This window comes from Centrocercus urophasianus, unplaced genomic scaffold (assembly GCF_019232065.1).
Source record: "Centrocercus urophasianus isolate 14NV4802_14NV808 unplaced genomic scaffold, USGS_Curo_1.0 seq_30, whole genome shotgun sequence".
Classification (NCBI taxonomy): domain Eukaryota; kingdom Metazoa; phylum Chordata; class Aves; order Galliformes; family Phasianidae; genus Centrocercus; species Centrocercus urophasianus.
The window spans coordinates 3,585,085-3,611,539 of NW_024884867.1; the positions used below are offsets into that span (position 1 = coordinate 3,585,085).

At 42.3% G+C, this 26,455-nt stretch overlaps 1 protein-coding gene across 7 annotated transcripts; it reads left to right on the top strand.

The window, feature by feature from the left end:
* The first annotated feature begins 327 nt into the window (after positions 1-327).
* On the top strand, positions 328-26,408 carry SFI1 (SFI1 centrin binding protein). Of its 7 annotated transcripts, none has more exons than XM_042828522.1 (31): positions 328-345; positions 1,594-1,674; positions 3,000-3,176; positions 4,117-4,188; positions 6,294-6,401; positions 6,700-6,794; positions 8,264-8,381; positions 8,623-8,725; positions 9,960-10,116; positions 10,883-11,044; positions 11,568-11,638; positions 12,742-12,834; positions 13,145-13,242; positions 14,964-15,045; positions 15,940-16,118; positions 16,339-16,414; positions 16,934-17,029; positions 17,156-17,232; positions 17,639-17,741; positions 18,209-18,305; positions 18,953-19,113; positions 19,544-19,618; positions 19,892-19,966; positions 20,337-20,513; positions 21,253-21,494; positions 22,317-22,412; positions 23,131-23,392; positions 24,077-24,224; positions 24,900-25,023; positions 25,725-25,827; positions 26,159-26,408. In XM_042828522.1, the coding sequence occupies exons 2-31, from the start codon at positions 1,655-1,657 to the stop codon at positions 26,264-26,266; spliced, it is 3,555 nt and encodes a 1,184-aa protein (XP_042684456.1). In that variant the 5' UTR covers positions 328-345; positions 1,594-1,654; the 3' UTR covers positions 26,267-26,408. The 7 variants fall into 7 exon arrangements, with proteins under 7 accessions (XP_042684456.1, XP_042684455.1, XP_042684451.1 ...); XM_042828521.1 differs by lacking the exon at positions 328-345 and adding an exon at positions 592-653; XM_042828517.1 differs by lacking the exon at positions 328-345 and adding an exon at positions 692-1,475.
* The last annotated feature ends 47 nt before the right edge of the window (positions 26,409-26,455 follow it).

The following is a 26,455-nucleotide window of genomic DNA, read 5'->3' on the forward strand; positions in this document are numbered from 1 at the left end:
CTGGAAAAGCCGGGCACGGCGCGGGGCCGAGCCGCCTCTTCCACCGCCAGCCGCCCGCCGCCGCCCCTCGTCTCGTCCCGCCGTTGTCTTTCCGCGCCGAGCGCCGCGCCGGGTGAGCGAGAGCGGGCGATGCCCCGGGGCCCGCAGGCGGCCGGGCGGGCAGCCCCGAGGGACGCGGCGCCGCCACGTGCGGGCGGGGCGGCGGAGCGGAGCGGGGCGGGAGCGGCGCCGCGGATGGGAACGCGGCTCCGGCGGTGATGCGGGGCCGATCGCGGTCGGGGGGACGGCCCGGCACGTGTCACCGCAGTCGGCGGCGGAGACGCCGTCCTGTCAGCGCCTAACGGTGTAATGCGAATTAACGGATACCCGAGGCAGAAATTCCCTACAATAAAAGACGGCGTCGCTCCGCTCTGCCCCTGCCGCAGCGCTCCGGCGCTCCCCTCGTAGCGGCACTCCCCTCGTAGCGGCCCGTGGCCCGCGATCGGCCGCCGCTCCTCCGTGCCGCCAGGGGGCGCCGCGCTGCGCGGGCGGCACTCCGGCCTCTCTCAGTAGTGGTGGGCGGGGCGCGGCGGTGAGGCGCCGCTGTGCGAGGCTGGGCTGTGTCGGGGCTCCGTCCCGCGCTGTGAGGGGACGCGCCGGGCTGCGGCGCTCCGGTGAGGGTAGAGGGCGAGGGAACGGGCTGGAGGCGGTGTGGCGACCTCGGCCCCGGGTGAGGGCTGGTAGCTCCGGAGCTGCGCGTCGGCTTTCTGCGGTTCTCGGCCGTTTGTCCGGAAGCGCAAAAAGCGCTCGGGTTCTGCATCCTCTCTGCTGTGGGGAATTTCGTGCGGGAGGAGCGGCCCCGCCTCTGAACGGCTCGCGGCTCTGAGAGGTCGCTGTGTGGCGCAGCCCGGCCAATGCGCGGCGTGGGCTGGGGGCTGAGGGGCCCTTCTGACTCGTTCTGGAAATTCAGCCTGGCTGTAGCAAGGTGTTCTGGCACAACTTCAATCTTACACGTTGAAATCTGTGGGTGCTGGGCTTTGTACAGAGCCTTGCTTTCTGTGATGCCCAGAAGTTCACTGTTTGATTCGTTTTCTTGTGTTTGTAGATGGTAGAGGTTTTTAAAAAATGGAGTCAGATTGGTTAGGTACTGATTTTCTATCCCTCGATTGGCCCTGTGGTCATCTGTTCCACTTTGCACCATCTTTCTAGCACAGCTTTACCCAGGCACAGTTTCTGTCATAGGGTTCACGCGGTTATGGCTGTTTATTGCCTACGGATCCATCAGCGAGGCTGCGAGTGTGCAGGTGGATGCTTTCCATGTTCAACGTCTAGAAATACACAATGTTCTTTGTATATTTAGGTGGGGTGAGTGGAGTTCCTGTCATTCTGCAGATACAGAGTGCATGGGATGGAGCAGCTCCCTGTGAGGACAGGCTGAGCTGAGGCTGCAGCATGGGGAGGAGAAGGCTGTGGGGAGAGCTGAGAGCAGCACTTCGGTATCTAAAGGGGCTGTAAGAAACAAGGGGGCAGACTCTTCAGCAGGATGTGTTGTGATGGGACAGGGGGAATTGGTTTCACTTCATGAGTAATCAGAACGAATTTCTTTATCCAAAGCTACACAACAGCTCGGTGCAGCGAGTGCATTTATTTCCTGCAGTCTTGGGACTGTAGCAAAATGGAGAAATCCAAAAGGAGGTAAGCAATAATAGCATGCTTTTTTTGTTAAAGACCTTGGCTATTAATTTTATGATGACATCTTATAAATTCAGCAAGACAACAGACGTCTATTTTCATGTGGATGTTTATTGGTCTCTATGGAATGTTATTAATCAGAAAGTGTTCCTCTTCAAATGTAAATAAATAAAAAGCTCACGAGTAACCAGATGACTTCATGGGTTTGTGTTATCGTAACACTATCAGTAAAAGCAGTGTTCCTTAAGCAGTGTGTCTGCTGCTTGGGTAAACATACAGAAATTTTGTATGACATGCCTTACGCTTGAACACAAAATTTCTGTATGTTTTACCCAAGCTTGATTTTTTTTTTAAACTATTTGTAATGTTGCGTTGCTGAAAGTTCAACTAAGTTTGCCTTAGAACAGTTCAGAAGGTTTTAGAGGAAGTTGGGCCTTGTAGATGTGTACAAAAACTTGTGCTGAAAGCTCTTGCAGGTAATTTTACAAGCGCTTGAACTGAAACTCTTCAAAGTGGATACAGCTGCCCTAACTGCACATCTTCAGATGCACAGAATTCTTTTGTCAGCTGGATGGGCCCCACCTCCTATTGAAGACATTCAAATAATATTTTATAGAAGAGGAATTTATTTCTTTTGCAAAAAGTACATTTTGTTATTGTTTCATTGGCTTTCTTTTAGCTCCTTGCAGCACACAGGAACAGTCCAAAAATCCCCTGTTTCCTCCTATGAGGTTTTTACTATTAAACTACTGGATGTTGGTTGTTTGTCCATTTTCAGTGGTGTATTGTTCGTGCTGTGCATACTTTCTCAGCTGATCTCCTGCAACTTATTGGTGTGGATTGTTCCAATAACTTTGTGGGAGCAAGACTTTTTCAGGCTGCAGCCGTGTTTTTCCTAGCTCAGTTCAGCTGATTGCTAGGGTGAGACTTGAGCCCATTCGATTCTGTTGCCTGTTATGGAGTTCAGGAATGTTTGTTGTCCTAATGTGCAAATTTTTGTGGTGGCAGCAGTATTTGTTTGGGGAAAGAGGCTTCAACACAACTGGTCCAGCAAGTTTCATCTGGTTGGATTTTTTTTATTATTCTTGTTTTCCAAACCATGTGAAAGTAAACTAGATGGACAGTTATGCTTAATTCTGCTTTTTTAGAGGTTGAATTTGTGAAAACAGGCAGGGTGATAGGGAAACATTGTAGTATCGTGTAGCTGTCAGCTTCTACATGCAATTGCATACTTTTGTAATATATTAAATTTACTGAAATAATTCCATTAGTGTGGCTTTGTGCAAAATATTTCTCTTTTTCTTTTTTTTTCTCTTTTTTTTCTAAAGATTAAAGCCTGGCAAGGTCCATGTTATTCAACTGCTGCCTCGGCCGGAGGTGCGTGCAGCTGGGCAATCCATTGCTCACCCAGCTGTCAGGCAGTTTCAGGACAGATGTGATGACAGTCTGGATCAAGTTGGGTATGCCCAGAGTCAGGGAAGAAGGTTAAAAGAATTCCAAATCAGGTGATAAAGACATTATATATCTTTTACTGAGCACAGCAGGGGGCTCACACATAGAGAAGTGTGGTTTTAATAGTATAAATGGAGCTAGAGCAGAGGTCTTACTCTTTGGTATTTCTTGTGGTAACCTGAGGATGTGTATTTGCTCAGATTTCCTACATTTCTGATTTTCTAATGTCAAGTTTAACAATGGCTGTTGAACAGCGTGTGTTGCTAGAAGCCTGTCGAGGTGTAATAATTTAATCTTGCTCTTCTTTCTCTTCTTTTGTTTGTTGAAGTAATTTTGACTAAAATGGGGTGGTAATTATTTATAGATCAAAAGCGTGGTATTTTGTTCAAGTAGTGGAGCAGCTGCTCAGGCTTGCTGAAGGAGGGAGGCCCTCTGCATGGCAGTGTGCTGTAATTGCTGTGTGTCAGCTCTGTTGCTTATTGGGCCATCTCTGAACCAGTTATTTCTTAACACCATTTGAAAACAAGGCCGATGGTATCGCAGTCACAGATTGCCATGTTGAGCTGGTGCCTGTAGAGGCAGAACTGTGGGGGAGGTGGGATGAGGGGTAGATGTTGGAGAGGCCTAACTGTTCTGGAAAGTCTGATACAGCTGATTCACTGCAGAGAAACAGTAATGTTACCTCCTTAAATCACAGAACACACCCCAGTTAATCGGCAGCCTGATATTTCGTATCCCTGCAGGCAAGTGGGCTGCTTGAAAACACCTCGGCTTTGCAGTGGTGCACTGACCTCTCTTTATGCTGGATGAGTAGTTCTGTTTAAAGGTACTAATGTCAGGCTGTAAATATTTTGTATGTGCCCCTGATCTCTGTAAAATCAGACCCTTAGTGTTATTGTTGAAATTACAGCTAGCCTTAGTTCCTGTTCTTACTGCTGCCTGGGTGTTAATAGAGGACGAGTACAAAGGTTCTAAACTTTCCTTCTGTTTCAGTTACCTAGAAAGGAAGTTCTTCTATCTCTGGGCAAACAGGACATTTGGACAAGTTCTCCCTTCCAAAGCCAGGTAAGTGAAGTTCAATGGATGAAGTGCTATGGATTTTTGTGTTTTTGGTGGTGCTTGTTTGTTTGGGGGGTGTTTGTTGTTGTTTTTTAAATATAGCTTAGTACTGTAACTTAGGGCTAAGAGTCTACTGGCTGACAAGAAAATACTTGGATGTCTATTGAGGTAATTTGAAGATTTTCTTTGGATGTTCTTCTTGCTTCTGCTTTTTTTAATAGCTTTTTTTTTTTTTTTTAATAGTTGTGGTTAAAGCTTACTTATTAAATTCAGAGGAACTGTGTTGTCTTGATGAAATTCAACTGTGCATGCAAATGATGGGGTATGATTATAATACCTGCTTTAAATTTAATGATGTTTCAAATTTATACCTAATCTCGAACACAAACAGATCTTCAGTTCATTTTAGTGCTTGAAGTATTGTTTTTAGCATGTCTACATACGTGCATCTGACTTTGAAATCGTTTGGCAAATGATTCGCTTCTGTTGTAGGTGTTCTACCAGCTACTAAAAACCAACACTTTGATACTCTTTTCTTGTTTAATTTTCATTGCCGTGTTCATTCTTGCTTCACCACACCCTTGGGAACCGGTGCAGCTCCCAGTGGGAAGAGCTGCCTTTGTTACGGTCGGAGCGAGGCGCAGCGGCTCCTTGTCCACTTCCATTGTGCAGCACTGAATGCCTTCTGCCCTGCCTCAGTTGCTGAACAGAAGCTGTTCTGTGAACCTTTCTGCCCTTCCATCCCATACGCTGAATTTGCATTGCTTGCTTCAGCTGCGTGTAAACTCGGGACAGTGATTCCTCCCTTCCTCCCTTCTTCCCTTCCTCCCTTCCTCCCTTCCTTCCTTCCTTTTCCTTCCTTTTGCTTCCTTTTCCTTTCTTTCTTTCAAGGAAGATAAGTGGAAATACATTTTCTGATGTTCAACAAGGGATGTGAACAGTGATTAACTGCCTCCTTAGATTTAGGACTTCCTGGTTCTCATGGCTTTTATTTGCAATGTTCTGTTAGTGCACCTAATCAAACAGATAATGTATAGCTCATTTCTTTTTTTCTTTTTTCCCTGCTTGAGTGCTTGGAATGACTTAGCAGCTTGGCACAGGGTAGGTAGCTGTGAATTGTAGGAGGATCCGTGCGTGTTTCAGTGAGGAGCATAGGTGGCTTCTGAACCTGTTGATGTGGCCCATTTCTTAAAGGTCATCTGGGCTTGTTGTGTGCTTTGTATTTGCTCCCCTGTGTTTGCATGGGTCCTTCCATTTTCCTTCTCTTCATCCAAAATAAAAATAGTCAAGAAAATTTTGGGAAGTATTCATATTTGAGTTGCTGAGGCTTTCAGCTTCATAAACCAAGATCAGATGATCTTGACCACATGGAAGAATGTTTCAGCTCCACTCCTCTATCTGAATTTTCAGTTGTTCACAATTCACTAGAAATGTAGCATCACTGCTCACCTGGTCAGGTGTGATGATTAAAGTAGGGTATAAAAATAGAGGCTGCTCTACTGGAATTAAACGATTTGAAGGTCAAATGGAACTTGTGAATGTGTTCTGTGCTTTAGCACCCATGTGGAAGGAGAAGTGATGTACATTACCTGTGTCAAAACCGAGGTTGTTAGTTTTTGAGCCTGTTTAAATGGTCCCTGGGAAGATTTTAAATTTAGGATGACTTAAGATCAGCATGCTGCTTCTAAGAATACAGTGGAAATATCAATGCATTATAAAATCAAGTAGCGTTTGTATTTATTTCAATATCTTAAACTAAGAACAGAATTGGGCAGGGACCATGTGTGCATCATTATTTATCACTGGGGCCAGTGGTGTGATCTTTAAAACAGAACTGAGCAAAAAGGATGTCAGTTGTTCATATGTGTCAAGTCAGCTGGCACTCAGATATTTGGCAAATCAGTCAGTGTCTGCCTTTCCTTTCTTGACTATAAGAATCAACGAACTGATTGCTTCTTGTCATTTAAGTATCACAGTAGTGTAGCACTTCTAAAATGCAATAGATGCTGTTAGGTTACTCAGATAAGATTAGAAAATCTGTATTAATATTATTCATATTTAACCTTGAAAACAAACCTGAAGTTTGTCTTGTAAATCTTTAATCTGTGCAGATGCCTGTATGAGCAGCAGATCCTTCAAAAAACTTTCAGAGTGTGGAGGCAATGGTGGGTTGTCTGCAGAGAAAGGCAGCTCAGCCTCAGAGCAGACAGCCATTACAGGTTTGTCAAGTTACTTTCTATCACTGTACATACATGGTAATATGAGAAACTGGCATTAGGTGCTGAAGAAGTTACTATTACTAGTAGCTAAGTAATACCACTAGTGCTTGTAGGTCAAGTGCAGTGTCTTCGTTGCTTGTTTTTAATTTATCTTTCTTCCTATCTCTTTAAATTTATTTTCTTAGGGTGAACCCAGAATCTCATATCCAGCATATCTTTAGAATGCAGCTGACCTTGAAAGAATCCCACTTCTAGGCACCGGTAGCTATTTTACCAAATAACTTCTTTCATTTTTCAGGCACTTACTCCACAGTTTGATATTCAGGGCTTGGAAAGCCTATGTATTCCAGCAACGGGGAAAGAGGAACAAGTATTATGTTGCAGAGTCTCATGGTAAGTGCAAAAGGGGCAGTAACTACTTTTGTTTGGGGGCACACTGAGATGGGAGCTACCAAAGGGGAAATATTTGCACAGAATCTGTCCCTTGAATGTTTGCATTTACCTTCTCCACCCTATGAGGGTGTAATGCTTTCAGGTGCAGATGGTTGTCTGGCTAAAACTGCCAGAGGGGTTTCTTTTGGTGCACTGTGTAAGGCTGTTGGTGAATTAAGGGTCTCTCCATCTGGTCTGAAATGCATTTTTACGTTTGCTTGTGTTTAACTTTATCACTTTATCACATCACCTATTCAGACAGATATTTTTGACTAGAATGCTATTGGAATTCTCTACCAACTATGGCAGTAGAAATAAGGCATTGATTCCCTGTGTTTTTTTTCTCCTGAATTCATGATTCCTTTCAGCTTCTGCTGTGCAGCAGAAAAGAAGCCCAAACTTCTGAAGTTCCTTTTGTCTTGTGAAGCTTCTTTGCTCTGCACTGGATGTCCTACTGGTGAAGTTGCCTGTATTGGTTGCAACTTCCTTCAGTGTCAGGGAATGTGCTTCCTATAGAAGGGAAGATGACTTCCTTTAAAGATTTGTGATGATTTTTATTCTGGGCCAACTTGCAAGATGTTATTGTGTCTGTTTGAATACGAATGTTGTCCCAGGATACAAGATAGGCTGTCATCTTGAGAAACAAACAATACACTGTCTGAAGTTCCTTTTTTTTTTCTTTTTCCTGAGATCAGAGTAATTACAGAAGTAGCTGTTTGTTACTTAGTCAAAACAGTGGAGAAGTGACCTGTTTAAGATATGTGAATGTTTGATTCATAAGATGACAGAGAAATCTTAAAATAAATAAATAAAAAAGAGTATTTTTTTTGAGGTGTAGATGTGAAGTAGCATAAAATCAGTTATATTTTTTGCATGATTTTTTTCTAATGAATTTGCTTCAGTGGCATCAGCTCTGACAAGCCAGATTTTTGTAAGGAGGCAGAGCAGTGCACTGATAGTGGTAAGCTGGAATTTATGACACTTCTGACTGAGCTGCTCTACAGGCTGCTGAACAAACTGGGCTCATTTCTGGTTGAGTTCTCTGTTTGTGTTACTTGAAAAGCTACTGATGGTGGCTTTTTTTTTTTTTTTTTTTAAGTAACCAAAGAAAATTCTGCAATTCTTATTCCATGAGGCTGTGTTGAGCATTTGTATACAATTTTACATCCTGTGAGACAAAGCAGTGCCAGTGGCTGATAATTCAGAGTTCTGAAGCAGTGGCACAGCACTGTCAGCACGTCAGAGGCCCTTTCCACGTGACACAGGCACGGTGGGTGGTTGTGGCTGTGACTCTGGTGTCATTGTAGGGTTTCCCACGAGGTGTCACTGTGGGGGAGGCTGGAGGTTATTGACCCGCAGTGGTGCAGAGTAGTTAAAAATGCCAGATTCTTGCATGAACTTCAAGTGCTGTAATTTTTTGTTTTGCACAGCAAAGAAGCAAAAACTGCTCAGGACGTGGCAGCACTGGCTGGTTTATGTTGATGTCCAAAGGACAAAACAAAGGATGCAGGCTGTGGCACTGGCATTCAGGGAAAGAACCCGTTTGCGGTAAGAATGCAGTGGAAATAGGCAGAGAGAGAATGATGATAAGGCCACCATTTTTCCTTGTATTCCGTCCTCTTTCCTGCAGTGACTTTGTTCCAAGTTTGATTTCACTTGAATTCCTCTAGTATGCCCATAGACTGTGGCCTTAAAAGATCTCCATTTGTACCTTTTCCAGTGAGAGGAAAATGATTTCTTGCACAAAACTGCAGAACTGTGTTTGAATGTCTGTAATATTGCCTTGCAGGATATCCTGGGCAGCATGGAGGAGACGATGCTGTCAGGTCTGTGCTGGACGTAAAATGAACATTTTGGCTCTGCAGCACTGGGCTCAGAGCCTGCAATTTCGAGTAAGTTTTAGCAAGTCCAGCCTCTACCATTTCAATGTTTAAATTGCAGATGGGTGTAGCTAATATGTTGCTGATTAATAAGAATAATTAAAAAGTTTCTGTTATTTTCTTTGCAAATTATGGTAATTTTTGTTTGATTATTTTACAAGAAAAAGTATTTACAAGAAATGTAGGCAAGGCAAACTGGAACCATGTCTTATATTTGTTGGGAAGCAGCCAGAAGAATTCTTACTGTGATAGTAGTGAAGGTGTCAGAATTCTCTCCACCTGATAACTAGCCATGAGGTAAAAGAAAATAACCAGCATGTGAGCATGCAGCTGTGTTGTTCTGAGCAGGCTCCTGCATCCAGCTCTTGTGAGTGCTGAACTCCTGTGAGGTCCAATTGACCATTCTGTTAGGAGACAAGCACCAGTCACCTGTTTGGCAGCAACTTGCCTCTTTGTAAGACAACATTCCTTCACTCCTAGTGCATTTCTGTCAGTGTGTTTAACTCTATTTTGAGTAAAGAAGTTCCATCTAGCATTTTATATTCTTGAGAGGTTGCCAGTTCCTTCATTTCAGCTAAAGTGGTTTTCTTTTATTCCATGGAGCTGTTGCTTTTTGTCTGTTTCATTAAAATAAAAAAAAAAAGAAAAAAAAGGTCAGATGATGGTATTTAATTCTGCCTTCACTCTAAGGTAGCAGCACTACCTGTTTTAGGACAACGTCATGCTGAAGAGATAAGCTTATGGTTTGGGAACTCATCTTTGAAAGTCTGTTATGCTTTCTTATTTTGGGCTTCTAATATTCTAGTATTATTCTTCTAATATTATTTTGGGCTTCTAAGGGGAAAAAAATGTGGGAATATGAAAAACAACAACAAGAATCCCATATATAGTACAAAGTGAACTTTCTCTGTGTTTCTACCTTTTCTATGCTGCTTTTGCTTTGGGCATTTGAATGAACTAGAGTAAGAGAGAAGGCTGTAAATACAGGAGGAATGACAGGTTGTTAAATTGGCTGGGGCAAGGTTGGTTACCATGGTTTGCACTTTATTATCCACCCACAGCTACAGTGATTGAAATAATTGTAGATTTTTGTTGGTTTTGTTTACTTGGAGAAAAGTTCATTGCTTGTGGCTTCCACTTCTATGGGGAATTTTCTATTAACTGTGTGTTCTGCCCACCCTTCTTTGTTCTGCTTCCCTAATTTTGTCTTTTTCTCATTTCTGTCCTCTCTCAATTGTCCTGTCAGGCTTGGCTGCAGTGGCGGCACCTGTATTTAAACAGCCAGAGTGCCAAGCAGAAGGAGACTCAGGCAGTTACTCATCATGTGCACAGGGAATTGAGGAGGTGCATGGAAGCATGGCTGGAATATGTGAACATCCGCAGGGAAAAGAAACATCAGAATGGTGAGTGAAAATGGTGAGTAAGGGCAGGATGGGGCTCAGCCCCTTTGCTTAGGGCACCATTACTTTTATTATAGCAGGCACTGCAGTGCTTCCTGCAGCTGCAGCCTCAACAGATGGTGAGGTGCTACCTGGACAGAGCACTGTTGCAGGCCTGGCTGCCTCAAATTCTGTACTGAACTGTCAGGATGATCAGCTGCTCTGCACATCATTTAAAAGAAAATGCTTTACTGGTACCTTGAGGAAACTTTGCGTGTTTCAGTTTGTATCTCTATCAGAGATAGAGAAATGTGAGAAGGATCGATTCAGGGCTCTTATGAACCGGGCTGTGTGTGGATTTTCTTGGTAATTGAGCAAATCACAGATCCTACAGGGCAGTAAAGAGAAGTACAGTAGTTCTTTTGTTACTCCCTTGAAGTCACCAGTACAAATTCAGATCTTTGGGTGAATGCCTGTTGATGGATGATAGTGGAAAGGTGTCCAGCTTGGCTATCTGGAAGCTGATAACAACTATACTGAAATGTGAGCTTGTGTATATTGAATAAGTGACACAGTGGCACTTGTTAAATCAATTTGTTTTCCTTCTTAAATTAGTACCATAAGTTACTGCTTTAAAACCATCTTTCTGATCGAAAGGGAGAATGTAGTCCACAGCTGAGTGTTAACTGGGTGTTTTTACCATATTTTACAGTGTTAGAGCTACTTTTGCTTCTGGACCTGAAGTAAATGAGTCCAGAATGGGATATTTTACAAACAATTTATTTTCTAGAGCTGGCTCAAGAGCATCTCCAAGGCAGGGTGGTCCAGCAGTGTTTCTCAGATTGGCGTCTGTCATGGGAGTGCAGGAGAAGAGTGCATGCTTACCAAAAGGACCTTGATAGACTGTCAGCAAGGATTACCTTAAGGACAGTCTTTGCACACTGGAGGCATTGTATCCATTTTCTGTGTGGTCACCAGCAGGGGCAGGTTAAAAAGATCACTGCAGGGGAAGGATCTGGTTAGTAAGCAGGGGTATCATGTAGCAGCATGGGTGGTGAAGGTATCATTAGAAGGATGTGTGTAAGGCCATACTAAGTAAAGCTATTGTGATCACAGTATGTTAGCCAAGAGCCTGCAGGAGAAAAAAATACCTGCAAATGGGAAAAGAATCTGTAAAGCTGTCTGCATCAAGCTGTATACAGTGAGCTTGTTTTTTTGTAATGTTCTTGTGTCAGAGTTTATCTTGAGTTGTGCTATTGGTTGCTGTGCAGTGGCAAATTACAAATGTATTGCAGTAAACTTTCCAAATCTAAAAGCTTGACTGTGATCAAGATATCTCCCTATAAATAACAGTACTGAAAATTCAAATGTTGAAGCAAATTTAGATGGGAGATCCCATTCCTGTCTGTGAGAGAAGGTTGTGTATTTATCAGGGTGAGTGTTTCTGTGTAAAAGATGCTTTAACTCAGTAACAGATGTTGTACTGTGTGTGGAAGAGACTCTGCAATGTGAGCTGGCTGAAAAGCACCACAGACATCAGCTGTTGGTAAGAGCATGGTTGGGTTACAGCATGGGCTGTGGAGAGAATTCAAACACTTCTTCAGTGTGCCTTGAATACTAACAGTGGTACATGGGTACTAAGTGGGGACTGTGCCATTTTCTACCACAGTGAGTTTCCAAATTCCAGAGATAGAATGGCATTGAATCCAGATGGGGAAACTGCAACTCTCTGAAACAGTCATTATTCCAATTAGGAAACTAGTGAAGTAGCATATTAATCTTGATTATATCTGGCTATCCTGTTCCCTGGCCTTTTCACCATGAAATAGCATTTTCCTCTAAATCTTCTGTGATTTCTTTTTCCTTGTTTCTGTATGTATCACTGCCCTAGATGTTTGTCTGCTTACTCTGATTTGCTGCAAGGAGAATTATTTGTACTTCCCTCTGTAGTAATCCATGCATGCTTTCCACGTGAGATAGCGCATGCAGCAAGTGGAGTGTTTTTATTCACCCCTCACCCCCCCCCAAAGAAAAGGAAAAGCCTATGAGGACTGCTTGAAAGGTGGACACAAACCTTCAGATTTTTTAGAACTGAGTTCTTTAAGTGTGGATCATCAAAAGAATGGCAGAAAATCTGGTTGGATCGTAGATTGAAAGTGTTAGTGACCATAAGAGCCCTTTAAGGCAAGATTCTCACATAGTGCTGTTTACTGTGTTCGTTTGTGAGCCAAAGTATTGTGGAATTGTGGGAAAAAGAAGTGCAGCTACTTCAGTGTGTTAATGCTTTTACTCTGCAGAGGAGGCCTAAAAGGGAAGTGGATCTTTTCTATTATTAATAAGAGATGAGTTATGAATACTGAACTGAAGATGTAGACGAGGAAAGGACTTGAGTAATGGTGTTGGTAGTCACTGAAAAAGTTAGTTGTATCATGTAAAACCCTGAGAAAGTGGAAGGGAATTTTAGTTTAAATGGAAAACTGATGATCTGTGGGAGGAAATTGGATGGCTTTGTTGATGTCAAGATCATAAATGTTAGGCATTGCAAGGAGGAACATCAAATATCTGCTGATGGGAGCAGCCAGTTCTAAACTGATGAGTGCTTGCTGACTTGGATTTTGTGCAAGTGATTTGCATTTCTTACTCCTACAGAAGTTTGGGTTTAAGGGTCTTCAGCAGAATGTCATGAACAGTCATCTTCATCAAGTGAGAAGAAATCTCTCATTCCACCAGCACCGAGTTACAGTGAGTGTGACTTTTTTGATTAAATCACTGACTGTTTCTAAATACTAAGGGACAGAAAATCTCTTGCCTAAGTCCGTTGTCCACCTTAGGTATGTTGTTTTAGTTTTGTGTTTTCTAGTGTTTATCATGACTTTTTATTTGGCCACAACAAATTAAAGCAGGTAATAAAAAAAATTTGTGAAGCAGGGCAGCATGCTGCAACGATGATTGCCTGCTGCATGCAAGTTTAGTGAGACACTTAGTCTTTGTTTGGGTTCTTCTCCTTCCTTTAAAAGCCATGCTTTTTCATATCTTTATTGTTTTGTTTCAGGTGCTGCAGAAGTTCTGGAACTGCTGGAAGTCCCGTTTGGAAGAGAAGGAGGAACAACAACAGCAGGCCTTAACATCTGTGGCTCATGCCCGTTACAGGTATGCAGAGAAATATTCATATGAATTTATACAAATTTGAGATTGGTGAGCCTTGGTTCTGATTTAGTATCTGTTAATTGGAGCATGACCCTCTTGATGCAAATTGCTGGTATCTTTTCTGTGTAAAACAATTTGTATCTCCTACTTCTGTGTAAAATGTGATGGGGAGATGGGTTAAGCCTAATTGGAGACCTGTCAACATTGGATACAAAAACTGGAAGTTCTGCCAATGAGAGCAGTAGGCTGGAACATGGGCACGGGCAGAGCTCAGCATCTTTCTGCTGCTTTACTCTGTGGGAAGTGGGAAGCTGATGACTCATGTATGCTAGCCCTGATGTTGGAAGAATAGCAATAGAGAAAACAAGACTTTTTGTAGAGGCTGAGTTTGTTTAGTCTTAGAAATAAGTCAACATAAACAAAGCAGCTAGAATGCTTTTAAATTTGACCTGTGGAGCTTGGTGGGATGTATGTGTTATGAATTTGGATGGATTCTTATGCTTTTTCTGTCTACTGGTTCTTAATGCTGCCATCAGTCAGTTCAAAAATTGCAGGATGTTCAAGTACTCCAAATGCTGTTGCCTTAGAACCTTGTTCATTTCTGGGTGAGGATTAGCAGGGAAGAACGAGAGCTCTACTGGACGGCTCTGTGCTACTCAGCACAGCATGGCTTGTACAGCACACAGATTCCAGAGCTCGAGCTGAAACTGAAAACCATTGGCAGCTTCCAGTATCCTCCAGGAAGGCCCATTAACTCACATTGTTTACCAAGCTATAAATTTAAAATGAGCTGTAATAGCTACCTACCATCAATTGCCTGGTGAGAGTCCAAAATATATTTTGAACTTCAGACTAGGGAAGGGCTGAGACTTGCTAACAATCCAATTAGTGCACCCACATGGCTGAGTTTTAGAAATAACAAATGTAGTGCTGGGTGTGTGCTGTTCCCACTAGATTAGCTCAGACTTTTGACTAGGATGCTTCTACCCCAGGCTTCTTCTGTGTGAGAGTATATAGTGCTCAATTACAAATGTGTATCATTGCATCTTTGGAACGTTGTTTAATTCTTGCCCATCTCTGGAAGGGAGGCAGACTAGCAAGGAAGGATTATCTTCATCTAGTGAGAAAGAAAATTTGATGATAGCAGCTAACCTTGCCTTGTTTAAAAAAGAAGGCTTTGGTAGAATTCAATCAGTATTGAAATCAGACCATGCTGCTTTCTGTTGTCATAACATTTTTCAAGTTCTGTTACAATGTTCCTTTTTGTTTGTTTGTTTTTAAATAAAAATAAAAGTAGAGTAAGATCTTCAAAGTATTTCCAAGGGAGAAGTTGGACTGTATGTGTAATGGGTGAGAAGTAAGAAGTTATTATATAATTTTCTGTGTTTGTAAATAAATAAATGAATCAGAAGTTGGAATAATCTTTTGAATTATCTGAACGAAAGCAGGCAATTATAATAACTTCATTAAATTCATTGGTTTTGTCTCATGTACTCTCCTTAAGGTTTCAGAGGACAGACTAATTGTCTGGTAGTTTCTGTTGTTTGTTTTCTTGCTTTAACCCAGAAAATTGTGTAGCTACCAAATTTCCCAAGAGGTCCAGCTTGAGGTGGAAGATCAAGTAGCTGTTTGAGCTGTAGATAGGTTGCTCTTTTGAAGTTTATGAAATACGTTGTGTGAAGGAATTTATCTTCTGTGCTGATAGTCTTCCTCTTTATTTGCAGGAGGGTGTTGATGAGACATGTATTTGACACATGGTTGGTGAAGGCGTGCAAGCAGCAAGAATACAGGATGGGAGAGAACAGGGTAAAAGTAACTTTTTTCTTTAGCAGGCCTTGCTCAGGAAATAGAGGGGTGTTTTCTTAGTCACTCTCAGTGAACCTTAGTTAACATGAAATGGACTTTGGTGTTGTAAATTCCTTTTTTCCTGATGGTGGAACCAAGTTACAGAAACAACCAGTATTTACTAATCATCATTTCAGATTAAGCTGCTTGTTTATAAATAGAATCAGGCAACTGATTATCAGAACCGTTCACACGAGTCATTCACTTATTCCCTCACAGTGTGCACATATATGTTGGCATTCTGTTTTATAGTTACCTGGTTGAAACAATAATAATGAGAGCCAACCTGGTGTATTTAAGAGGTATGGGGTTCTACTGACACTCTAGCAGCTTTAGATAGGTGTCCAGGAGGTTCCTGGGGAAAATTTCAGTTCCAGATGTATATATGATCTTGCAGTCTTAAATACGTAGTAGCCACTGCCTTATTTTGTGCTCTGTAAGTTACACCATAGTGTACACAGTGACACAGTATAGTGCAGCTGTAGTCAGTGTCAGCATGTGCTGGTGGTTTTGTGGAGATGCATCTGTCTCTTACTGTTCTGAGTTTATCTCTTCATGCAAATTCAACAGAACTTGTCAATAGTTGGGAGTCTTTCATGTGCTACTTATTAGTTTCCATGTTTTCTTTTTGGTCTGCTGTTTTCTGATAACAGTTTCTCCCTCCACAAACACAGGAGCAGGTAGAACAGTTGACAGGAACTCGCGGCAGTTGGGCTTTGTGTCCATTGCTGTTCAGTGTGAAAAGATGAAAATAAACATGGGGCAGTTCTGTCTGTTGACTTTGAATAAATGTCTCTTCCATTGCTTGCAGCTGACCTGTGTCATGTATTCATTACCATCTTCTCACTATTATAGGCTGTACTTCATTTTGAAAGGCAACTTTTGGTTTCTTTCTGGTGCTTTTGGCGTAGAAGAACAGCTGCACGTCTGGAAGAGCAGGAGGACTTGGCTCGTGCAAGAGATCACTACAGGAACATGCTTCTTCTGAATGCTTTCCATCTGTGGAAGAAAAATACTCAGGAGAGAAAAATGGAGTAAGAAATTTTTTAAAGGGGAGAATTGTTTGGACTGGCCCTTGTGGTGGCCCGCTTTTGACAAAGCAACATTTAATTCAGTGACTCTGACTCCTTATTTGTGCTTTAGATTATACTGGTTTATCTTTCACTGAGTAAACTGACAGTAGCAAATATGGACTTAGGCTAAAGATGGGCAGTAATGAGGATTGCACTGCTTCTCCTTTTTTCTTCCTTGTAGGAAGCTCAAGGAGATGCAAGCCTTAAGGTTTCACTGTTCAAAGTGTCTGCAGCAGTCTTGGAACAAATGGAGAAAGGTGAGACAGTTAACAGCTGGGGAAAAGCTTAAATCCTTTTTATTTTATTCAAATTGCTTGTACCCACATGGCTACACTTTAAAGGAAATTATTTTAAACACAAATCATTCCTAAGTCCTTCTCTCTTCCCAGGTGGATAAAATCAATTCAGTGTGGGTGGAACAGGGATAATGCAGGAGTGAAGGGAATTAGTCTTCATCTTGTTCACTTGTCTGGGGATGGTTAGAATGGGACTATAGCTTTGGAGATTTATCTAGGAATGTTGCCATGGTAAGTGTGATGAAATTGTTCCTAGTATGTTCCACCAAATATGCCCTTCTGAAATCTAGCCCTTTAGCCCTTTTGAAAGGAACAGCAGACTGCAGCACTAGTTTGTGGACCCTTTACAGCAAGATAAAGGATCAGTGTTTCCCCAGAGATTAGGAATGGTCCTTTTCCTTCTGCTGTCTGTCATTGCTAGTTTTCTCTTCATCAGTTATCTATTTTATTTTTGGCATTTTTTTTCTCCCTTCCATGTAGTACATGCAGCATCAGTGTGAGAAATGGAGGAAGCTGGTGCAAGCAGACATGCATTATCAGCACGTGCTGCTGGGCAAGATGTTGGCAGCCTGGAAGGTAAGAGAGAATGCCTTTTTCTTTGTGGAATCTTGTCTGTGTGTACTTAAGTGTTTCAGTGAGAAACTCTCTTCTCAAAGGCCCTGGCAGCTTAGGAAAGCTCACCTCTCTCTGCTTTTCTTACAGAGTTATCAAAATAACATTCACTGCATTCTGTACCAAGTAGCTGAAAAGGAGGAACAGAGCACTAGACTGCTGCTGCGGTAAGGTTGTGTTTGTGTTCACTTGTGCAGTGCAGCATGAGAGAGGAGTAACTGCACTGTAATCAGTTACTGTGTTTCTTTTGCTTGCCACCCTCGTAAATTTTTGAGCATTTGGTGCTGAGTATTGACTGTGTCTGTACTGGTCTAACTAAAAGAATTCAGCCACTTACTGGGTCACTATCTATTTTGCTTTAACTTTTCTTTAAATTATTGTTACCATCTCACTGACTGTGCCTGTTGCACTTGCAAGAGTTTATCTGTGCTCAATTCCATAACAGACACCAGACAGCAAGCTGTGTCATTCCCTGCAGTGCATGGATTCTGACTGCTGTTACACTGAAGGTACCAGGTGAAGTGAGAATCATTCCTAATATTTTCTTTTTCCTTGTTTTCATTTTGCTTACAGGCAGCTTCTGTATTTGTGGAGGGAAAATGCTCTTGCTCTTATACATGAAAGAAAAGTGACTACTCAAGCAGATGAGCACTACCAGAGAGCAATCCTGTTAAAGGTAGAGCAGATACTAAGTTCTGTGCATGCTAGGTCAAGTGGGGTCAAGTAATGCAATTCAAAGGAATCAAAACTTGATCTAAGAGCCACTATCAAAAAAGACCTAAGAAGTTGTGAGAACCAAATTCCCAGTTCCAGGTTATTTCAACTGGCATCTCTGAAACTGTTTTCTGTGAGTGAGCTCTTGTTACTTTCCTCCTCCCCATTTCCTTAGGAGGAAGTAGTCTGATACGACTACTGATAGCAGTATTACCTGTGGGGAAGACAGAAGAATGCCTTGAAAAAAATGTGAGGGGAGCCCTCTGAAATTTCATTTGTAGGAAATTTGCACCATTTTGCTAAGCCTGATGTGCAAAAATAAAATAGAAATGGTTGTGGTACCAGCAGTGTGGAGTACACTGCTTCCACTTCTAAGAATATTACTGTGTCAGTCTGTATCCTGTCCCCTGTTTGCATCACATCTTTCAGGTGTTGCAGCACTGGAGGTGCACTGCCTCACTACGAGTGTATCACCGTCAGCAGAAGGTGGCAGCTGTGATGGAGGCCAGGAAACATTTGGATGCAGGTGAGCTGGTGGGGATATTAAACTCCCTAAAAACTTAGCTATCCATGTATGGTCCCTAGAAAGGCGTAGCTCAGTAGGGCTGTCTTTTATGTTGTCAGTATGGATGACTTCATGTTAAGCCTAACTGTTTGGTTCCATAGAATGGGGAACGACCTGGGCTCCAGCATTCTATTGAAAGCTGCTTATGCCTCTTTCTCAGTTCCCTCTCTGTATAATGGATGATAACACTTCCATCCTTAATGGAGTTTTCCATTAGTGATACTGAGATGCTCAGACATCTCTGTTCTGAAGGCTGTGCAAGTCATTTTATCAATTATTGCCTCTAGTCGCTAACATGAAAAGGCCCTCAAACTCTGCAAGCAATGTCGTGATTTCTTGTAAACAGTGTGGCTGATGACTCTGAAGCACAAAGGGGTCAAATGATTTCCTAAAGATTGTAAAGAGTGTCAGTGACATCAGGAAAGACTTGCAGAAGAGGGCAAAGCATCAGGACTGGCATCTGAAATTCTTCAGCATCCTTCTTCCTAGTGCTGAGTACTGTCAGTGAGAAGTATGGCCAAAGCAGCCTCGAGGAGTAGCTGATCAGTCAATAGTAGCTGAGATTGAGTTTCTTTCAGTGTGGTAGTTAATTTGTCTTTTCTTGATAGTGCGTTTACAGACCCTGTTTCTTTGCTGGAAGGAGTTTACTAAGGAGTCTCTGATGATGAAGGTTCAGCAGCGCAGAGCAGTGCAGCACCATCAGCAGCACCTACTGCAGAATTACCTGGAAAAATGGAAGAAATACCATCAGCAGTGCATTGAGAAGATGGTGAGATGGATCAGCAACCTCGCTAGCAAGTTGCTTAGGGTGGGAAGTTGCTGGTGTAGAGGAGCAAGTGATGTGTCAGGAGAAAGAAATGATAGTCTTGGCCCAGGAGGAGTTTAAGTGTATTGTGCACTGAGGAAGGAACATGCATGTGCTTTGCTTGAAGAAGTGTTGATTAGAACTAACAGATGTAACAGGGGACGACAAGCTGGGCTGCCATATGTGAAATAATTTACTGTCGATGAAGTCTTTTTTGGGGGCTTGAAAATTTGCAGATGGTGTTACACTGTAGAGTGTTTGGGATTTGAGGGTGGCTGGCCTCAACAAAGGGTAAATGATGAAGGCCCCTTGGTACTTGTTTTGCTCTAGTAGCATTTGGCTCAGATAAATTGGATTTGTGTGCAAGTGAATCATTTCTTTTTTTGCCTTGCAGCTACTGCAGAGAAAAGGAGGACAGCTAATGACTCGTAGGCTTCGCTCTACTTTCTTTTTGTGCTGGAAGACAAGGGTATGGAATTGGCCCTTGGTTAAGTATATAACTCCTTGCTGATGCTTATTCCTTCTTCTTCTTCATGTTTATTTCACGTGAGACCAAACAAAATTATTTAAACATTCTTGGTTCCATTAGCTCAGGAGACTCCTTACGTATACTGAGTGAACTGAGTAGGTATTCAGCAATGGTTCTACCAGCATTTCCTCTTTGGTTAATGCTGCATTTGGCTACTATTTCTGATGTGTAAACTCCCAACCTGATTGTACAATATATATTTTTTTCTTATAGCTGTTGCAGCAGCAATGGGAAAAGCGGCAGACAGTGCAAGCATTGTGGCACTGGTCACTTTCATTGCAGAGGAAGGTAAGGCTGTGTGAGGCTCAGGGGCAGACAAGTGTGTTTGAGACTGTGCACATCATACATAGGTCTGACTGCAGAGTGCACATTGTGCATCTCTTTTTTCCTTTTCCTCTTTGAAGTGCTGTATATCAATTTAGTATGCTGGAAAACTGTCCCCAGACCCTCTTATCCAGTTTAAAAAAAATTCTGTGTGTTTTCCCTATCCTATCTTAGCTGACTTAAATCCCCATTTCCTTGTCTTTTTGGTGGTGTCCTGCTGTAGCTCTACCTGTTACTGTCCAGTGGAACAGAGAATGTTCTTGTCTGCAGGGGGAGTCTGTCACCCAGAACTTGTCTTTGTAATGCTTTCAACTGTCTGCTCTTTATGTTGTAGGTGTTCAGTGCTTGGCTGAGATTTGCCCAGGGGCAACAGCAGTACAAAGAACGCATTGAAAAAGCCAAAGGAGTTTATCATGCTGCCCTCCTGAGAGAAGGTGTAACCAGGATTTTGAGGTACACTGCTGGCATGAAACAGTTGCGGGGAGAACTCCAAGCCCGGAAGCAGATGAAGGTAAGAGACAAGAGTGATCTCTTGGATACACCCAGGGCACTGATCTGCTCTGATCTATGGTCAGTCTGACTCTGTGTGTGTGCCTGCAGTGTGTATGTATCTTGGAACTCTGTATCTCAGCTCTTATTTGGATCAGACGTATGCTTTTGTATGTGGTGCAAAGCAAAACACCTTGTCCTTCAGCCCTGCTGAGTCTAAAGCAGTTCAGGCTTGTGGTGCGATCTGGAAGTCTTAATGAAGCTGTTTCAAAACTGGCCAAATCCTACCATAGGCAATGTAGCTGGTTAAAACCTTTGCCTGTGGTTAAAGTCTCTGAACTCTAGGTTTTAGCTGCATCTAACCCTGCCCTAGATTAAGCACCGCTTATGCTTGCAAATGTGGGCTACAGTGTCACTTCTGCCTTGGAGTGTCTGCCCAGCCCTATGTGTGGAGAGGATCGTAGGAATGCCTGCACTGATTATTTTCTTCCTGTTCTTGGGCAGCTTCCTTAGCTCTTTTCCAGATTTTCAAGACATTGGTTGTTGTTCATTCATGTGCAGCTTGTCTCGTTACAGAAGCACCCAGTTAATTCTCTTTATCAAAATGTTAATGTGCTGGACCTGCTGATTTAGCATGGAGAAATAGTATGGCTCTCAGGTCATCAGAATTGCAGTTCATTTCACCTGTGCTCTCCATGGGTGGGGTGGTGTTACTGTCTACTCTCAACAGTCAAATACTGTACTGTTCTTTGTGTTGGCAGGCAGCCTACAATCTTCACCAGTCAGTCTATCGCTGTGCAATGCTCTGGAAACAGAAGGCTCTCTACAAGAAATTAAATAAGCCTCGTTCTTTTCTGCCACCTCTGAAGAAGCAAGTGACATTTGAAATACCTGATGACAGCCTTGAAACAAGAGGACATTCAGCAGAGGAAAAGCTGTGGCCTTCAGAATGCAGTGATCTTCCATTCCTATTTGCTGGCAATAACTCAACTCTCAGTGAGCTGTGAGCATAAAATTCTAGTCTCTCCTGCATTCCTCTGATGCCTACATGTAGTTCTACCTACACTCTGTGTCTGTGTGTCTGTGTATGTATGTGTGCATATCTGTGTCTTGGAGCACTACATCTCATCCCTTGTTTGAATCTCACATACAATTTTGCCTGTGGTTCAAAGTAAAGCACCCTGTCCTTTTGTTCAGCTATAGATACTGACTATAAATAGATAAAAACAAATCTATCTGTGTATGTTTCCAAGTTTTTACAGTGGTGATGGTCATTTCCATGCAGTTTTCCTTTCTCTGACACTTTGCCACATGGCTGGTGTTGCTGAGTTATGCAAGAGCTGCTGATAGCATATATATTGCCCTTTAAGTAATGAAAGAATTTTGTGACTTCTCTATTGGTGGCAAGTGGAATAATCTCAGCCATACGCTTTCTAGCAGGACTTTCTCAACATGCAACTATGAATTTATGGAGTATTGATAGTTTGTCATAGGATCTGTTACATAATGGAACACTTGATTAGTGTGTGGTGGAGGGATTTATGCCATTGTGAGAGCTTATCTTGCCCAAGTGACTTAGAGCTGTTACTGAAGCTCTTTTTTTCCCCACCAAAATCATGGAATGAAATCTGACAAAACAATAAACATACATTGAACCAGGTTGTGACATTGATACAGGTTGAAATCTAATCTTTAAAAACTACTGCATGCAAGGGCAATTTTGCAGGCAGGGGATAAGTGACAGAATAAAACTATTTCTTTAGCTTATGCCAATTTGAAATAATAACGATTCTATGTGGTTCTACATGGTTTCTGTTCTTTTCAGAGAGGTTGTCCGACGAGCAAGGCTACCACCACGAAGACCTGACTTCCTCATAGAATCTCTAGAAAGAAAGGAACTGCTGGGAACTCCTTTTTCCAGGTAGAAAATCTCTTTTTAATAGTGAAGGAAAAGGGTGTTACGCTGTGCTTCCCCCCTCAAATTCCCATGCCTTTGTAATACAAAGAGTTCAGTAATTGTGGGACTGTGCATTGTCCTGTACTATCAAAATTGCCTTAAAATTTCAGATTTCTTGTAAAGTGGACAAGAATAATGGAATGTTCAAGTCAATTAAATAGCAACCAAGACCTTTGTTTCATTAGTACAACATTTGAATAGAAAGATGAGAGATCACCAATTTCCAAAACTCAGGCTGAATTGTCACCTCTGAAGTTGTTTCAGCCAGAGTTCATGTGAAGGATCTGGACAGGGTGGCTAGGCATCGTAGAAACCTTAACTGCTTTTTGTTTTTATTTTGTTTTTTTATTTTTCTTATTAAATTGAGAGTTGCTTCTGCAGAACAGAACAGCCAACTGGAAAGTTTTAAAAATATGATTGTTTTTTTGTCCCATTTGAAAGGATTTTTTAATTAGTTTTTACAGCAAGGTCAGTGCAGGTCTGGATGGAGGTAGGCTGCTAGCAGTTTTGTGCCATTATGGTACTGCTGGTGGTTTAGGAAGCCAGTTAGTGCCCTGCATGGCAGGAGCTTATTTCAGTATGAGAGGTAATAGCAAGATTCTGTTTATTTTGTTTTCCACTGACTGTGAAGTATAAAGCCAGTAGGTTGAAATGTACGGGTACTTTCTTTCTTCCTTTATAGATCAGAAATGCCTTTTCAGCCAACAGATGTGAACAAATGTTCTTCTCAGAATGGGAATTTAATGTTAACAGTGGAAATGGAAGAAGACACCTGTAAGAGGCTCTCTCAACTGGGCAGTACCACTCACTGCTACTCTCCTCTGACACACAATGCTCTCCCATCTGTGCCATCGAGGACAAGTGATGTGCACTGTGCTGTTCAGAAGCCAGAGTTATGGTTTCCTTCATCTTTCATGCCCCAAGTGAAACCTGGAGCAGAAATGGTGAGTGTATTTCTGAAGGGAAAAACCAGTGTGCTCACTGGGCTGCTGTCAGCACACGAGCAGCTTATTGCTGTTTCTTCTTAGGACTGCTCAGGATTCCCTATCCAGGTGTTGAGCTATTTTTATTTTCTCCTAGCTGTCATCTTAGAAACTGACCAAGTGAACTGTCTGGATGTTCGAGAACCACCAATCTAAAGCAACATTGTGCTTGCTGGCCAGCCCATGTATTTTAAACTACAATGCAAGAATTTGTTCTGGTCTTGTGTCCTTCCCAGTAGGATGCTCCTCCTAGCAATTGACTTGGGGGGCAGCTCCTTCAACATTTCAGAGTAGTTTGCCAAGATTACAGGAATTTAAGAAACTTAGGTTAGGAGTATTGGCTATGGCCCAGAACTTGCATCTGAAATTCATTTCACCTACAAGGATGTGCTTGCATTTTAAACTCCTCAGTTGCACTCAGAATAAAAGGTATTAATCTTGATGGAGTACTTCCCTGCTGTCAAGGAAAGAACTTATTTTTTTCAAATAGCACAGAACAAGTGGTGCCTGTGAGACAGGCTCAGTAATTGTAGGCAGTGTTTTAATATGAGGAGGGCTTAGTAGCTTGGGACAGGTGCATTCCTCCTGGTAGGAAACTAAGGAAAGTCATCCGAGGAACAAAATAATGTCTTTCTGACCTTGCAGAAAGGAGGTCAGCCTGTGCGTGGTCAGACAGGAGCCTGTTCCAAAGCTTGTCAACAGAGAAAAGAGTTGGAGAAATTGCAACCAAGCTTAAGGTCACATTTGCTGTCACCTGAAGAATTACTGAGAAAACAGAGTCACCAAAATGCAGGTAGGTCCTCAGCTCTAAGCTCTAGTGGTTACACGTTCTTTCAGTCTATGAAAGATTGTAGTTCAACTCTCAAACATGGGAGACAAGGCATTCTTGTATGCCAACATCAGGAGGTAAAGATTCAGCCATTTATTTTGGACTGGTAATAAAGCTGTGTGGATTCTGCTGAAGCATAGAACTAATGCCCTTCTGGAGATGGAAGGATTGGAACTGATCGGGGTCAGGATTTTAGCAGTGTGCTAGCAGTGGGGTATGCATGTATACCCAGCATGAACATGAAGCTGAGCTGGAGAGGGTAAAATTCACCCAGCACTGCTGGAAGACTTAAAAGGATAAATGATGCCTGAGCACCTCATTATACTGCATTTATCTTGATGGGACCAGACTTACTTCTACAGTGGATATAAAACACAAAATTATAAGCAGCATTTGTAGTACAGAACTATTCTCTACAGTATTTCTCATCTTTGCTATGTTTAAAGTGAGAGCCTGTAAAGCTGTCAGGACTCCTGCTTTGTTAGCTATGATCTTCTGAGTCAACAGATGCCACATGGTTGCAAATTGTGAAAAGGACTCAAGGGTTTCATGTTTCCTGTCTATTAACCTGACTTTCCCTGATAAGAAGAAACAGAATAAGCGTACTTTCCTTGCTTGTGCCCTTTATCTTCCATTCAGCTGAATTGGAAGAAAGAAAGCACAGTTCCAGAGAAGAAATAGTGCTACAGAGAAAGCTAGAAGCAGAGCTCCAAAGCATCCAACAGCAAATGCAGTACTACTTCAGCAGGAAGCAAGAACTCAAGTAGGTTGCAAAGCCTCTACAGCCAGCCTTTCTTTGTGCTGTCAGCTCAATATTGGCTTGTATGAGCATGTCTACTTTTGGAAATAACCATTCTGCTTCACAGAACTGTGATTTAAACAAAGGTTTCTGTCCTTTTAAGAGTTCACTCCAGGTGAGAGAAAAGGGTACAAGCACAATTTCTTTTGCAGTCTGCAACTGGTTTAGTTTTATACCTTTGGCAGTACTGGAGAAACACTGACCAAAGTGTCACTGGCCATAATCTGAAGGCAATGCAAACAAAGAGTAGCTCAAAATGAATCTTTCACCTCTTTCATCACAAGGGGTGAATTTTCAGGTTGTCACACACACACAAAAACAAACCAAAAAAAACTTCCACTAAAACTGTGGACTTGAGAGAGAGCTTCTCCAATAGAACGTTAAAAATTTATTAGAAGTGCTTGAAAAAGAATGGGGGTTGGAGGAGTGGGGTCTGTCATGAAATGCAGAAGTCTGGGAATAGGAGTAAAGGTGGAGATGACAGCTTCCAGACACTTTTCTACTTCCCAGCGCCCCTTATTCCCCTTTTTATACTTTCATCCCTCACTGGTTTGGGACAAAAACAAAAACAAAACAAAACAAAAGGGCATCAGTTGCACATCTGAGTTGGATTAGACTGCTGAGCTCCTACTTTGGATAAGAATCCTTCTAATCTATTTTATCAGGTCTTGTCGGCAGCAGGCAGAGATTCTCCATGAGTGGCTAGAAAGGAGAGCACAACCACAGGATCAAGATAGCATACAAAAAGTTCAGGAAGAATTGGACCAGGTGAGTAAACAGCAAACAAACAAAGCAAAGTCTAACTTGTCATCACTATGCTATGCACTTAGCCTAAAGGCTAATGGTAGTTGTGGGAATCATTAGTAAGCTGTTCCTAAAATAAAAAAAGGGAAATTTGTAAGCAGAAGTGAGCTGCTGAGCTCAGCAGGCTGCTGTGTCAATGAATCTTTGTTCAGAAGCATAGCTGCAGCTCCAGTAGACTTTCCAGTTTTGCTCCACTGACCGTTAACGTAAAAGCTGGTCGAGCTCATTCAGTCTTCCTCAGTCAAAAAGACTAAACACTTGTACAAACAATTCATGCCACCTTCTTTACTTTCAGTTGGAGGTGAGGATCATTGCTCTCACCAAAGCACAACAACGAGAGAGACAGCACGTGCAGAACCTGGTTGCTCGCCTGCATGATATTCAGGTTGCTCTGGATACGTAAATTCATATGAACCCGACTTCCAGAAGGAGTGGCTGCAGTTTTCACCCCTTTCATAGCAGGAAAGCATAGAGGATGGAAAGAGATGTATGCATTCTCTTAGTCCAGGTGTGATACTTCTATTTTATAAACTAATTTAAATATTCTTGCTTGTTTTATTTTGTTACCATAGTTGGTTTTAAACAAACAAAC